General features: G+C 35.0%; 1 protein-coding gene and 1 pseudogene across 1 annotated transcript; one reads left to right on the plus strand and one right to left on the minus strand.

Annotated features, from left to right (window-relative positions):
* Window positions 1-1,833: 1,833 nt before the first annotated feature.
* LOC112786159 (citrate-binding protein-like) lies at window positions 1,834-5,467 on the minus strand. The gene is made up of 2 exons (XM_025829566.1): window positions 5,189-5,467; window positions 1,834-2,226 (listed from the first exon to the last, which is right to left on the minus strand). The coding sequence occupies exons 1-2, from the start codon at window positions 5,465-5,467 to the stop codon at window positions 1,834-1,836; spliced, it is 672 nt and encodes a 223-aa protein (XP_025685351.1).
* A 708-nt stretch (window positions 5,468-6,175) lies between these two features.
* Window positions 6,176-6,844, plus strand: LOC112786160 (uncharacterized; annotated as a pseudogene).
* Window positions 6,845-17,067: the final 10,223 nt, after the last annotated feature.

Raw genomic sequence — 17,067 nt, forward strand, 5'->3', positions numbered from 1 at the left:
ACCCAATCTTTGCTCCGGAAGGAGCTGCAATGAGTGCGGACAATGACTACTGGTTAGAGCAGAAGAAAATCGATGCCGCACATCTGCATGTGTTGCTTAACTATGACCAGATTTCACCCTACCTCATGTGAGTTTTTTAAGTTTTTGTAAATATTGCAATCATTAAGATACTAACTTCTTAATCTAATCAAGACTTCTTTATCCTATTCTATCATATAAATTATTCTAAGAGGCAAAATTCTGATACCTTATTGAACAATTTTTTACATTGGTTCAGAGAATACGTCAACGTGCATCTAACTGACACAACAGATTAGAACTAGTTGCACTTAGTTGGGGTCAAATGAATAAGAGAATTAGCTACTCGATATACAATGTTAATGGATATCGGTTTCATTCTTTACAGTGGTCGATTAAAAAAACAAGATAATACTGGAGTTTGGGTTTGTGGAATTCAAGCGATGGTCATTTTGATTGGTCATTTAGGTGGTACAATGATTTTGCGTTGGTTCATTGAAGAATACAACAAAGCATCATCACTCATGAAGAAACCAGAAGAAGAACTAGCGGTGCAGGAAAGTTGCAAAATTAAAATAAAAACAAACGTAGAATAGTGAAGAAGCTCATGAAAGTAACAATCAGCATATGAAAGAAGAAGAAAAAAATCACAATTAGGATAGAAATTGTTCATGCGTTTCAACCTAGAACGCCATCCAAATCTCGACAAACTGGAAGAAACTAGTCATAAAGAGAAACAAGAAAATGACAAAAGCTCGAAACTTTATTCTATTGCAGAAACCCTAACAACTCCACAACAGAACCACGAAATAGAACCAAAAATAACAACAATGTCTGAACCATTAACAGATGTAGCTACAACAGAAGAGGAGTAACAACCACAGAACATGGCCGCAGAAACACCACCATTACCGGAATGCTTGCTTCTGATGATTTGCGAGCCAAAACTTTTAATGGAGGTATCAAAAGAGACGTGGGTTTACAACACCAATTTTATATACTAGTGACTGCATAGAACTTCTGAAAAAAATTTCGGAGTCAGAAGAAGGTCCACACAATGGTGGAAGGCATAAATAATATCGATAAGAAAGCAAACAAAATTTGAAAAGTTCAATGAAATGAAAGATTATAAAAATTTGGGATAAGAGAAAGAAGAGATAGAAATAAAGATAGAGTTAAGGTTGAAGATAAAGGGTATGAGTAATTTGAAATTTTTATTGAAAAGTAAAAAAAAAATAAAATTTTTGTATTTTTATCGTATATAATTCATCTTTCATAAGTATAATATTATTTTTTTATTTAATGGGTACTTTTATTTCGTAAAATTTATGAATACATTTATTTTTTCTTTGCATTACATTACTTTCAAACCTCTTATATGATGATGGCTTTCACTATCTCATATGCAACATATCACCTCTCAAGTTAAAAAAAAAATTAAAAAAGAAAATTGATAGTGACGCTTTCAACAAAAATCGCCAAAATATATGAGCATTATAGCATAAACTAACTATCGAAATTATTCAAATTAACAAAAGCTATGATATTTCTATAAAATTGTCATAATATCAATGTCATTTTAATTAACTATTTTTGTAGTGAAGAGTTAAAATAAACTTTAATTAAAAAATTACTTGAAACAGATTTATCAAATTTAACTCTCTATATTTTTTTTCTAAAATTTAATTTAGACCAATATATAAACAAAATCTATATTATTCTTTTATAGCAAGAGTTTAGAAAAGCATGAGATGAAATATATAAGCACACAAATATATATAAATCTTGAACAATTTATGAAATAAGACCCAAAAATTAGTAATAATCTTTCTTGAGAACTCTAATTCCTTTCCAGCGGGATTCCATGTAGTAGGAAGCATTAGGTTGTGCATAAAGCCCAAATTTGAAGTAGTGGAAGGAACCACCATGACCAGGTGCTTGGTAAACTTGAACACCATCAACATAAACCTTCACGATGGAGGCCTCCACATCATGGATCACATTCAAACGGAACCATCTCTCCCACATGTTTGGAACCAGGAATGGACCCCCATAATATGCAAGCCAACCGTCAATCATTCTCAACATAAGAGTCGTGGCTCTCTTCGGGTGTGCCCCAAAAACTTGCATGATGCACACTCCCGATGTGTCATACGGCACAAACCCATGCCCTTCAAATTGCCAGATCCCATGGGAATAGTCGTACCCCTCGAAAAATAAATTAAAAAATTAATATACATGTCGGATAAAAAAAATTGGTAAAAACTTATGTGTAATTGTTCTTACAATGTAAAGTTAATAATTAAGAAGGGTAAAGTATGTTTTTTGTCCTAAAATTTGATAAAAGTTTTAAAAATACTTTTAAGTTTTATTTTGTTTCAATTTTATCCCAAAAGTTTTCGATTTGCATTAAATATAACCTTGACGGCTAATTTTTTAAAAAATTTAAGACCAATTTAACAACAATTATATAAGAATCCTCAACACAAGCAAATCAAGTATAATTTTCATGCATTATTGTTACATTGCTCTTAAATTTTTTAAAAATTTAGCCGTTGAGGGTATAGTTGATGAAAATCGAAAACTTTTAGAACAAAATTGAAACAAAATAACACTTAGGGATATTTTTAAAATTTTTGCCAAACTTAAGGAACAAAAAGTATACTTTTACCCTAATTAAAAATTATTAAATAATAATTTAGTTAAACATGTTAAATCATCTAATCGTTTTCAACCATCAATATCGATAACTACAAATAAATTTTCACTAATTTTATACAAATGTTATGTGCACATTAAAAATCTATTATTTATTATATCTTACTAATTTTATAATCAAAATATGTCACATGTCACTTTCTCATTGTAATTGAAATCAAATATTTCCTTTCAAAATTAAAGAGTTTTACATTCCTTCCTACTAATTTTACAACCAAAATATGACACATGTCACTCCCTCATTATTGCAATTAAAATCAAATATTTTCCTCCAAAATTAAAAAATTATTCCTTCTTCCCTACTAATTTTACAACCAAAATGTGCCACATGTCATTTACTCATTGCAATTGAAATAAAATCTTTCCCTCCAAAATTAAAGAGTTCTCCCCTCCTCCCTATCCCTTTATCTATCCCTTTTATTCTTTCAACCACTCTATATCTTTTATATATCATTACTATTATCAATGACTGATTACAAATTTGATAATCAAAATGTGCAACATGACATTCTTTAATTGTATTAAAATTAAAATTAAAATATTAAAATTGTAATTGAAATATAGCTATATTATATATTACTATCTAATTTAATAATAAAATGTGTGACATGACACTCTTATTAAATTTGATAGAAAATATTTTCTTCCAAAATTAATAAACTCCTTTCCTAAATTCTCTCATTTACCTCTCTCCCTTTTTTCTATTTCTCTCTACCATTCTCACTCTATATATAATTTATTATATATTTATATATTATTATCTAATTTAATAACTAAATGTGTCACATGACATTCTCTTATTAAAATTGAGAAAAAATATTTTGCTCCAAAATTAATAAACTTCCTTCCTAAATTCTCTCTTCTATCTCTCTCTTTTTTCTATTTCTCTCTACCTTTCTCACTTTATATATAATTTATAATTTATATTTTATATTAGTAAGTTGACAAATCAAATGTCACCCAATTTTTTTATTATAATTAAAATAAAATTTTTCTTTCAAAATTAGCAAACTCTCTATCTCAGTCTTCATCTTTATCTTTCTCTCATTCTTTATTTTTTTATCTTTTTGTTATACAAAAAATAAAATTAATAAAATAATATAATTCAAATAAAAAATATATTATTATTATTATATACATATTTTTAAAATTTTTTTATTTAATTTTGAATTTTTACTGTTTATCTTTTTAATCTATATTTTCATTTTTCTTCTTTTAAATATTTATTATATATAATTTGGAGAGAATACTAATGTTATGATTAAAAATTAAAATCAATATTCAATTATTTAAAAAATTAATTTTGAGTTAATTTTATAGCTATTAATATAATTTTTTTATACTAATATCTAATTATATTTTTATATACAAAGAGAGAAAAAATATTATTTTTAAATAGCAAGCATGAAAATTAATTATTTCTATTTGTGCAACAGACTTAACACCTAATTAAAATTATACAAATTAAATCCTTTCAAATTTTAGATAATGAATATTAAAATTAATTATTAGTAATAAATTAAACTCTTTCACATGAAAATAATAACTATAAATCTTATTATTTGATTTTTTATATAAGAAGATCCTGGTCTTTTTAGCCGACGGAGACTTTTGTCCCCTACGATCTTTTTGTAAAAGTTGTTTGATTTTATAAATCTTTTGTGACATAATCTATAATATCAGAATAAACCGACATAGTTTAAAAAACATTATATTCCCTAATATAATTAAAAATACTAGTTAATTACTAAATCGACTATTGTATATTTGTATATAAACATGAACACTAAATACTCTAATATGTGAAGTTGATAGTTAGGAGTCGTTAAATAACAATTTAGTCAAATCCATCTAACGATTTTCAACTAATAATTTCACATGAAAACTATATATGAATAATTTTTTTTTGTTTAACTGATTTTCAATGTATATATTATATTTCAAGATGTATTTAATACAGATTAGCTGATTTAGTGACTGATTTTTGGTATACAAATTGTATTATCTTACCGACAAAACTAACGATCACTACAAAATTTGGCATGGATATAATATAGATATGGGTAAAGTATATTTTTTGTCCTTGAAATTTGTTAAAAATTTTAAAAATACCCCTAAGTTTTATTTTATTTTAATTTTGTCCTAAAACTTTTTTATTTGTATCAAATATACTCGTAGTGGCTAATTTTTCAAAAACTTTAGGATCAATTTAGTAATAATTTCACAAGAATAACGTTTAACACAAACAAATCAGATATAATTATCATACATTATTATTGGATTAGTCTTAAACTTTCTAAAAATATAAGGGTATATTCGATTCAAATAGAAAAATTTAAACACAAAATTAAAACAAAATAAAATTTAGAAATATTTTTAAAAATATTGACAAATTTTAAGGACAAAAAAATATGTTTTACCCTATTCATATTTAAAAAAACATTATTCTTACTCGAATGCGGATTTCTGATCTTGGCCTTGTTGTGCTATTTAGGGAAAGAGGTTCGTCCGTGGAGTATAACCAAAACTTGTGCACTCCGTGCTTAAAGCTGTAGCGTGCATTTATGGGTAGATTATAAGGCTTATGGTTATGAAGATTGGAGCTGTTAAGTGGAAGTTCAGTGAAACCCAGAGTTAAGTAGTTCACCGCAGAGGTTCCTGTCCTATGCATGATCAATGAGAAACAAATAACTATGATTAGACCACGAATTTCACTTACAGTAGTCCCCATATGTATCTTTTAATTTGGTGAGTGTTTAGTGATTCTATTCAGTTGAAACTGCTAACTATTGATAGGAGGACTAGGTTATCTTGCAAAACTATATGACTTGTGAAGCCTATTTATAAACCCCAAAAATGTTTAATTAAATTCAAATCCAATGTCACACTGTCGTTACTTATTTATTTGTATCTGCTTGCCTGTTTATTCATTTTGCTTTCATGATAGCTTAGTAATTTATTCACCCAAGTTACAACAAGTAATGATAAATAAACCTTCCTCGGCCCAGTAATAAGAGCTCTAAAAATATTCAGATCTAGCTTTGATCATTTTTCTATTCTTAAAAGTGATAATGTCATATTAAGGTAGTAATTAAGAAAATACATATCATTAAAATGAAAAGAGAAAAAGACAAATAGGTCTCTGACTTTTTATCCCGTGGACATTTTCGTCTCTGACCATTGAAAAATATTTTTAAGCCTCTGACGTCCTTAAAATTTGGACGGATCAATATTTCCGTCCAAAAGCTTCCGTCAGACCCAACGAAAAAGTCTGATGTGGCTCTCCTTCTGCTTACCTGGCATTACAGCTGCTCACGTGGCACGTTAGTTGAATGGAGCTTTTGAAAAATGGACAAAGAAGTCCCTGTCGCTCAATGCGACGTCTTTTAGATCGCTACCCTAATCCTCAAATTCATTTGGATTGTCCGTTTAGGCTACTATGGTAGGGATTAATCTAAAGCATATATATGATCAGTGAAAAAATCAGCGACTCTATGTGCTTGTAGCTGGACTGGAACCAGGCACATCCATGACAGTGGGGCTTTCTGATGGTTCTGTATCCATTGTTTCTTTCCTTGAATCCATGTTGGAAATACAAGAAGAATGGAAGGCACATGACTTTGAACTCTGGACAACCGCATTTGATATCCACCAACCAAATTTGGTATATACTGGCTCTGATGACTGTAAATTCAGTTATTGGGATTTAACGGATGGTCCTTCTAATATGGTATTTCAAAATTCCAAAGCTCACAAAATGGGGGTTTGTTGTATTCAAAAGAGTTCTCATGATCCATATAGCTTAGTAACTGGTAGCTACGACGAAACCTTGAGGGTATGGGACTTGAGAACAATCTCAAAACCCGTTAATGTGACTTCAATTGGCTTAGGGGAAGGAGTTTGGAGTGTGAAGCACCATCCCTACATTCCAAACTTGGTCTTGGATGCATGTATGCACAATGGTTTTGCAATTGTTTCCATTAAGGGCAACGAAGTGCAAGTGTTGGAAACTTATAAGAAGCATGATTCCCTTGCATATGGAGCAGATTGGCAGAAAGGTGAAGCAAATCACAGAGTTGAGAGAACCAAACCAATTGTGGCTATTTGACCGACAAGGACTTTTTTGTCCATTTTTCAAAAGCTCCATTCCACTAACGTGCCACGTGGGCAGCCGTAATGCCACGTAAGCAGAAGAAGAGCCACTTCAAACTTTTCTGTTGGGTCTGACGGAGGTTTTTGAACGGAAGGACTGATCTATTGGTGCACAAATTGTAAATCACACTTTTCACAACTCGTACCACTAACCAGCAAGTGCACTGGGTCGTCCAAGTAATACCTTACGTGAGTAAGGGTCGATCCCACGGAGATTGTTGGCTTGAAGCAAGCTATGGTTATTTTGTAATTCTTAGTCAGAAAATTAGTAATAAAAATGATTAGGTTTATGAAGAGTAAATAGCATAAATTAAATAATACTTGTTATGCAGTAATGGAGAACAGATTGAGGATTTGGAGATGCTCTGTCTTCCGAATCTCTGCTTTCCTACTGTCTTCTTCTTCACGCATGCAAGGCTCCTTCCATGGCAAGCTGTATGTTGGTGGATCACCGTTGTCAATGGCTACCATCCATCCTCTCAGTGAAAATGGTCCAAATGCGCTGTCACCGCACGACTTATCATCTGTCGGTTCTCACTTATGTTGGAATAGGATCCATTGATCCTTTTGCGTCTGTCACTACGCCCAGCACTCGTGAGTTTGAAGCTTGTCACAGTCATCCTATCCCAGATCCTACTCGGAATACCACAGATAAGGTTTAGACTTTCTGGATCTCAGGAATGGCCGCCAATAGTCCTAGCCTATACCACGAAGACTCTGATTATGAACCAAGAGGCTAAGATATATACACTCAATCTAAGGTAGAACGGAAGTGGTTGTCAGGCACGCGTTCATAGGTTGAGAATGGTGATGAATGTCACGGATCATCACATTCATCAGGATGAAGTGCGAATGAATATCTTAGAATAGAGACAGGCGTGATTGAATGAAAAACTGTAGTAATTGCATTAATTCATCGAAACACAGTAGAGCTCCTCACCCCCAACAATGGGGTTTAGAGACTCATGCCGTCAGAAATATAATATGAAACATGTAAAATGTCATGAGATCCATAGTAAGTCTCTAAAAGTTGTTTTTATACTAAACTAGTAGCTAGGGTTACAGAAAATAAGTAACTAAGTGCAGATAGTGCAAAAATCTACTTCCGGGGCCCACTTGGTGTGTGCTTGGGCTGAGCATTGAGCTTTACACATGTAGAGGCTTCTCTTGGAGTTAAACGCCAGGTTGCAGCCTATTTGTGGCGTTTAACTCTAGTTTGTAACCTGTTTCTGGCGTTTAACTTCAGAATAGGGTAGGAAGTTGGCGTTTGAATGCCAGTTTGCATCATCAAAACTCGGGCAAAGTATGGATTATTATATATTGCTGGAAAGCCCTGGATGTCTACTTTCCAACGTAAAGTCCAGAAATATGATTTTTATTTAAAAACTAATAAAAATATATTAAAAACTAACTAAATCATACTAAAAACTATGTAAAAACAATGCCAAAAAGCGTATAAATTATCCACTCATCACAACACCAAACTTAAATTGTTGCTTGTCCCCAAGCAACTGAAAATCAAATAGGATAAAAAGAAGAGAATATACTATAAATTCCAAAATATCAATGAAACTTAACTCCAATTAGATGAGCGGGACTAGTAGATTTTTGCTTCTGAACAGTTTTGGCATCACACTTAATCCTTTGAAGTTCAGAATGATTGGCATCTATAGGAACTCAGAATTTAAATAGTGTTATTGATTCTCCTAGTTCAGTATGTTGATTCTTGAACACAGCTATGGTGCACAAAATTGTGATCTCAGGCAACGGCGCCAAAAACTCTGTATGCACGTCTTAATAAATCGTTTTTTCATTCACAACTTCGATACAACTAACCAGCAAGTGCACTGGGTCGTCCAAGTAATAAAACCTTACGTGAGTAAGGGTCGATCCCACGGAGATTGTTGGTATGAAGCAAGCTATGGTCACCTTGTAAATCTCAGTCAGGCGGATATAAAATAGTTATGGAGTTTTCGAAAATTTATAATAAATAAATAGAAAATAAAGATAGAAACACTTATGTATATCATTGGTGAGAATTTTAGATAAGCGTATGGAGATGCTTTCGTTCCTCTGATCTTCTGCTTTCCTGCTGTCTTCATCCAATCAATCTTACTCCTTTCCATGGCTGGCTTTATGTAAGGACATCACCATTGTCAATGGCTACTTTTCATCTTCTCTGTGAAAATGGTCCGATGCGCTGTCATTGCATGGCTAATCATCTGGAGGCATCACCGTGGTCAATGGCTGCATCCTATCCTCTTGTGAAAATGGTCCAAATGCTCTGTCACAGCACGGCTAATCATCTAAGGTTCTCGATCATACTGGAATAGGATTCACCCTCCTTTTACGTCTGTCACTACGCCCAGCACTCGCGAGTTTGAAGTTCGTCACGGTCATTCAATCCCAGAATCCTACTCGGAATACCACAGACAAGGTTTAGACTTTCCGGATTCTCATGAATGCCGCCATCAATCTAGCTTATACCACGAAGATTCTGATTAAGAGATCAAAGAGATCATCATTCAATCTAAAGTGGAACGGAAGTGGTTGTCAGGCACGCGTTCGTGGGGGAATGATGATGATTGTCACGTTCATCACATTCATGTTGAAGTGCGAATGAATATCTTAGAATCAGAACAAGTTGAATTGAATAGAAAAGTAGTAGTACTTTGTATTAATTCATGAGGAACAGCAGAGCTCCACACCTTAATCTATGGAGTGTAGAAACTCTACCGTTGAAAATATATAAGTGAAAGGTCCAGGCATGGCCGAATGGCCAGCCCCCAAAACGAGATCACAGGATCAAAAATACAATCCAGGATCTTCCAAAGATCATCTAATACAATAGTAAAAAGTCCTATTTATACTAAACTAGTTACTAGGGTTTACAGAAGTAAGTAATTGATGAATAAATCCACTTTTAGGGCCCACTTGGTGTGTGCTTGGGCTAAGCTTTAGCTTTCCACGTGGAGAGGTAATTCTTGGAGTTGAACGCCAGTTTGTAACGTATTTCTGGTGTTCAACTTTGGCTTGTAACGTGTTTCTGGCGTTTAACTCCAGACAGCAGTGTAGAACTGGCATTCAACGCCCTTTTACGTCATCTAAACTCGGCCAAAGTATGGACTATTATATATTTCTGGAAAGCCCTGAATGTCTACGTTCCAACGCAATTAAAAGCGCGCCATTTTGAGTGCTGTAGCTCCAGAAAATCCACTTTGAGTGCAGGGATGTCAGAATCCAATAGCATCAGCAGTCCTTCTTCTACCTCTGAATCTGATTTTTGCTCAAGTCCCTCAATTTCAGCCAGAAAATACCTGAAATCACTGAAAAACACACAAACTCATAGTAAAGTCCAGAATTGTGAATTTAACATAAAAACTAATAAACACATCCCTAAAAGTAACTAGATCCTACTAAAAACATACTAAAAACAATGCCAAAAAGCGTATAAATTATCTGCTCATCACAACACCAAACTTAAATTGTTGCTTGTCCCCAAGCAACTGAAAATCAAATAGGATAAAAAGAAGAGAATATACTATAAATTCCAAACTATCAATGAAACATAGCTCCAATCAGATGAGCGGGACTTGTAGCTTTTTGCCTCTTGAATAGTTTTGGCATCTCACTTTATCCATTGAGGTTCAGAATGATTGGCATCTATAGGAACTCAGAGTTCAGATAGTGTTATTGATTCTCCTAGTTCAGTATGTTGATTCTTGAACACAGCTACTTTATGAGTCTTGGCCGTGGCCCTAAGCACTTTGTTTTTCAGTATTACCACCGGATACATAAATGCCACAGACACATAATTGGGTGAACCTTTTCAGATTGTGACTCAGCTTTGCTAAAGTCCCCAATTAGAGGTGTCCAGGGTTCTTAAGCACTCTTCTTTTGCTTTGGTCCTTGACTTTAACTGCTCAGTCTCAAGTTTTCACTTGACACCTTCACGCCACAAGCACATGGTTAGGGACAGCTTGGTTTAGCCGCTTAGGCCAGGATTTTATTCCTTTAGGCCCTCCTATCCACTGATGCTCAAAGCCTTGGGATCCTTTTTATTACCCTTGCCTTTTGGTTTTAAGGGTTACTGGCTTTTTGCTCTTGCCTCTTGGTTTTAAGAGCTTTTGGCTTTTTCTGCTTGCTTTTGCTCTCTCTCTTTTTTTTTCGCTATATTATTTTTTTTTTCTGCAAGCTTTGTTCTTTGCTGCTTTTTCTTGCTTCAAGAATCATTTTTATGATTTTTCAGATTATCAAATAACATGTCTCCTTGTCATCATTCTTTCAAGAGCCAACATATTTAACATTCTTAAACAACAACTTCAAAAGACATATGCACTGTTCAGGCATTCATTCAGAAAACAAGAAGCATTGTCACCACATCAATATAATTAAACTAAGTTTAAGGATAAATTCGAAACTCATGTAATTCTTGTTCTTTTGAATTAAAACATTTTTATTTAAGAGAGGTGATGGATTCATAGGACATTCATAACTTTAAGACATAGTTACTAAATACTAATGATCATGTAATAAGACACAAACATAGATAAGCATTTAACATAAAGAAAACGAAAAACAGAAAATTTAAGAGCAAGGAATGAGTCCACCTTAGTGAATGTGGCGTTTCCTTCTTGAGGAACCAATGATGTCCTTGAGCTCTTCTATGTCTCTTCCTTGTCTTTGTTGCTCCTCCCTCATTGCTTTTTGATCTTCTCTAATTTCATGAAGGATGATGGAGTGCTCTTGATGTTCCACCCTTAATTGTCCCATGTTGGAACTTAATTCTCCTATGGAGGTGTTGATTTGCTCCCAATAGTTTTGTGGAGGAAAATTCATTTGAGGCATCTCCGGGATCTCATGGTGATGAGCTTCATGCGTCTCTTGAGCTCCATGAATGGGCTCTCTTGTTTACTCCATCCTTTTCTTAGTGATGGACTTCTCTTCCTCAATGGGAACGTCTCCTTCTATGTCAATCCCAGCCGAATTGCATAGATGGCAAATGAGGTGAGGAAAAGCTAACCTTGCCATAGTGGAGGACTTGTCAGCCACCTTGTAGAGTTCTTGAGGTATAATCTCATGAACCTCCACCTCTTCTCCAATCATGATGCTATGGATCATGATGGCCCGGTCTATAGTAACTTCAGACCGGTTGCTAGTGGGAATGATTGAGCGTTGAATGAACTCTAACCATCCTCTAGCTACAGGCTTAAGGTCCAGTCTTCTCAGTTGAACCAGTTTGCCTTTTGAGTCAATCTTCCATTGAGCTCCTTCCACACATATGTCCATGAGGACTTGGTCCAACCTTTGATCAAAGTTGACTCTCCTTGTGTAGGGGCGTGCGTTCTCTTCCATCATTGGCAAGTTGAACGCCAACCTTACATTTTCCGGACTAAAACCTAAGTAATTCCCTCGAACCATGATGAGATAATTCTTTGGATTTGGGTTCTTACTTTGATCATGGTTCCTTGTGATCCATGCATTAGCATAGAACTCTTGAACCATTAGAATTCCGACTTGTTGGATGGGGTTTGTTAGAACTTCCCAACCTCTTCTATGGATCTCATGTCGGATCTCCGGATACTCATTTCTCTTGAGTTTGAAAGGGACCTCGGGGATCACCTTCTTTTTGGCCACAACATCATAGAAGTGGTCTTGATGAGCTTTGGAGATGAATTTTTCCATCTCCCATGACTCGGAGGTGGAAGCTTTGGTCTTCCCTTTCCCTTTTCTAGAGGATTCTCCGGTCTTGGGGTGCCATCAATGGTAATGGAAAAACAAAAAGCTTATGCTTTTACCACACCAAACTTAGAATTTTGCTCGCCCTCGAGCAAGAGAAGAAAGAATAGATGAAGAAGAAGAAGAAAATATGGAGGAGAGGAGGGAGAGGTGTATTCGGCCAAGAAGAGAAGAGATGGTTGTGTGGTGTGAAAATGAGGAAGAATGGAGGGCTATATATAGGGAAGGGAGGGGGGGTAAGGTTCGGCCATAAAGGTGGGTTTTGGGTGGGAAATTGATTTTGAATTTTGAAGGTAGGTGGAGTTTATGAGGTAGGTTTATGGGGAAGAGTGGATGATGTGAGTGGTGAAGTGGTGATAGGGAAGAGAGATTGAGGTGATTGGTGAAGAGTTTTAGGGAAGAGTGTTTATTGGGAAGAGAAGATGAACATTGAGAAGAGGGAAGAGAGTGAGTGGAGGTAGGTGGGGATCCTGTGGGGTCCACAGATGCTGAGTTGATCCTGTGGGGTCCACAGATCCTGAGGTGTCAAGGATTTGCATCCCTGCACCCATTAGGCATGTAAAATTCCTTTGCATGCAATTCTGGTGTTTAAACGCCGAATTGATGCTTGTTCTGGGCGTTCAACGCCCAGATGCAGCATATTTCTGGCGTTGAACGCCAGCCAGATGCTTGTTTCTGGTGTTCAGCGCCAGCTCTTCTTCACTGTGCATTTCTGGCGTCTGAACGCCAAGATGCTGCTTGTTTCTGGCGTTCAACGCCAGAAACATGTTCTGGCGTTGAACGCCAGACAAATGCTCCTTACTGGCGTTTAAACGCCAGTGAGATCCTCCTCCAAGGTGTGATTTTTCTTCTGCTGTTTTTGATTCCGTTTTCAATTTTTATATTTATTTTGTGACTCCACATGATCATGAACCTAATAAAACATGAAATAACAATAAAAATAAATTAAAATTAGATAAATAAAAAATTGGGTTGCCTCCCAACAAGTGCTTCTTTAATGTCAATAGCTTGACAGTGGGCTCTCATGGAGCCTCACAGATGTTAAGAGCATTGTTGAGACTCTCCAACACCAAACTTAGAGTTTGGTTGTGGCCTCCCAACACCAACCTTAGAGTTTGACTGTGGGGGCTCTGGTTGACTCTGTTTTGAGAGAAGCTTACTGTGCCTCTTTTCCATGTTTGCAGAAGGATGTCCTTGAGTTTTAAACTCAAGGGAGTCCTCATTCAATTGAAGGACTAATTCGCCTCTGTCAACATCAATCACAGCTCTTGCTGTGGCTAGGAAGGGTCTTCCAAGGATGATGGATTCATCCTCATCCTTCCCAGTATCTAGGACTATGAAGTCAGCTGGGATGTAAAGGCCTTCAACCTTTATTAACACGTCCTCTACTTGTCCATAAGCCTGTTTTCTTGAATTGTCTGCCATCTCTAATGAGATTTTAGCAGCTTGCACCCCAAAGATTCCCAGTTTCTCTATTACAGAGAGGGGCATGAGGTTTATCCCTGAACCAAGGTCACACAAAGTCTTTTCAAAGATCATGGTGCCTATGGTACAAGGTATTAGGAACTTTCCAGGATCCTATTTCTTCTGAGGTAATGTCAGTTGATCCAGATCACTTAGTTCATTGGTGAACAAGGGAGGTTCATCTTCCCAAGTCTCAATACCAAATAATTTGGCATTCAGCTTCATGATTGCACCAAGGTACTTGGTAACTTGCTCCTTAGTAACATCCTCATTCTCTTCAGAAGAGGAATACTCATCAGAGCTCATGAATGGCATAAGGAGTTTTAATGGAATCTCTATGGTCTCTAGTTGAGTCTCAGATTCCTTTGGTTCCTCAGAGGGAAACTCCTTATTGATCACTGGACGCCCCAGGAGGTCTTCTTCCTTGGGATTCACGTCCTCCCCTTCTTTCTTGGATTCGGCCATGATGGTCATTTCAATGGCCTTGCACTCTCCTTTTGGATTTTCTTCTGTATTGCTTGGGAGAGTACTAGGAGGGATTTCAGTGACTCTTTTACTCAGCTGGCCCACTTGTGCTTCCAAATTTCTAATGGAGGACCTTGTTTCATTCATGAAACTTACAGTGGCCTTAGATAGATCAGAGACTAAGTTTGCTAAATTAGAGGTATTTTGTTCAGAGTTCTCTGTCTGTTGCTGAGTGGATGATAGAAAAGGTTTACTATTGTTAAACCTATTTCTTCCACCATTATTAAAGCCTTGTTGAGGCTTTTGATCCTTCCATGAGAGATTTGGGTGATTTCTCCATGAGGGATTATAGGTGTTTCCATATGGTTCACCCATGTAATTTACCTCTACTATTGCAAGGTTTTCAGGATCATATGCCTCTTCTTCAGAAGGCGCCTCTTGAGTACTGTTGGATGCAGCTTGCATTCCATTCAGACTCTGAGAAATCATATTGACTTGCTGAGTCAATATTTTGTTCTGAGCCAATATGGCATTCAGAGTATCAATTTCAAGAACTCCCTTCTTCTGAGGCGTCCCATTGCTCACAGGATTCCTCTCAGAAGTGTACATGAACTGGTTATTAGCAACCATGTCAATGAGTTCTTGAGCTTCTGCAGGCGTTTTCTTTAGGTGAATGGATCCACCTGCAGATGTGTCCAATGACATCTTAGCTAATTTAGACAGACCATCATAGAATATATCCAGGATGGTCCATTCTGAAAGCATGTCAGAAGGACACTTTTTGGTCAGTTGCTTGTGTCTCTCCCAAGCTTCATAGAAGGATTCACCTTCTTTCTCTCTGAAGGTTTGAACATCCACTCTAAGCTTGCTCAGCTTTTGAGGAGGAAAGAACTTGGCTAAGAAAGCCGTGACCAGCTTATCCCAAGAGTTCAGGCTATCTCTGGGTTGAGAGTCCAACCACACTCTAGCTCTGTCTCTTACAGCAAAAGGGAGAAGCATGAGCCTGTAGACTTCAGGATCTACTCCATTAGTCTTAACAGTATCAGAGATCTGCAAAAATTCAGTTAAGAACTGAAAAAGGATCTTCAGATGGAAGTCCATGGAATTTGCAGTTCTGCTGCATCAGAGAAACTAATTGAGGTTTCAGCTCAAAATTGTTTGCTCCAATGGTGGGGATGGAGATGCTTCTTCCATGTAAATTGGAATTAGGTGCAGTAAAGTCACCAAGCATCCTCCTTGCATTATTATTATTTTCGGCTGCCATCTCCTCTTCCTGTTCGAAAATTTCTGAAAGGTGCTTGCTGGATTGTTGTAATTTAGCTTCTCTTAGTTTTCTCTTCAGAGTCCTTTCAGGTTCTGGATCTGCTTCAACAAGAATATTCTTGTCTTTGCTCCTGCTCATATAAAAAAGAGGGAACAGAAAAATAATAATAATAGGGATCCTTTTTACCACAGTATAGAGGTCCTTGTGTGAGTAGAGGAAAAGAAGAAGAAAAGAATGTAATGTAAGGAAAGAAACACAAGGGTGAGAAGAGCAGAGATGTGAGATGAAGAGAAGTGTTAGTAGATGAATAAATAAATAGAAGGAGATGAGAGAGAAAGAGAATTTTCGAAAATTAAAAGAAGAAATAAATTAAAATTGAATTTTGAAACAATTAGTTAATTAAAAAGAATTTTTGAAAAAGAGGAAGATATTTTCGAAAATTAGAGAGAGAGGGTTCGTTAGGTAGTTTTGAAAAAGATAAGAAACAAACAAAAAGTTAGTTAGTTAGTTGAAACAAATTTGAAAATCAATTTTGAAAAGATAAAAAGATAAGAAGTTAGAAAAGATATTTTAAAATCAAATTTTGAAAAAGATATGATTTTGAAAAAGATAAGATAAAAAGATATTTTTGAAAAGATATGATTGAAATTAGTTTTGAAAAAGATTTGATTTTTAAAATCACAATTAATGACTTGATTCACAAGAAATCACAAAATATGATTCTAGAACTTAAAGTTTGGATCTTTCTTAACAAGTAAGTAACAAACTTGAAATTTTTGAATCAAAACATTAATTGATGATGTTATTTTCGAAAATTATGTGATAAAGATAAGAAAAAGATTTTTGAAAAATATTTTTAAAATTTTCGAAAATAACTAAGAAAAATGAAAAAGATTTGATTTTTGAAAAAGATTTTGAAAAGATAAGATTTTTAAATTGAAAATTTGATTTGACTCATAAAAAAAACTAGATTTTAAAATTTTTTGAAAAAGTCAACTCAAATTTTCGAAATTTATGAGTGAAAAAGGGAAAGATATTTTTTTTTTGAATTTTTAATGATGAGAGAGAAAAACAATGAAAATGCTCAATGCATGGAAATTTTAGATCAAAACATGTGATGAATGCAAGAACACTATGAATGTCAAGATGAACACCAAGAACACTTTGAAGATCAAGATGAACACCAAGAACTTATTTTTGAAAAATTTTTGATGCAAAGAAAATATGCAAGACACCAAACTTAGAAA

The sequence above is a fragment of the Arachis hypogaea genome, chromosome 20 (genome assembly GCF_003086295.3).
Source record: "Arachis hypogaea cultivar Tifrunner chromosome 20, arahy.Tifrunner.gnm2.J5K5, whole genome shotgun sequence".
NCBI lineage: Eukaryota > Viridiplantae > Streptophyta > Magnoliopsida > Fabales > Fabaceae > Arachis > Arachis hypogaea.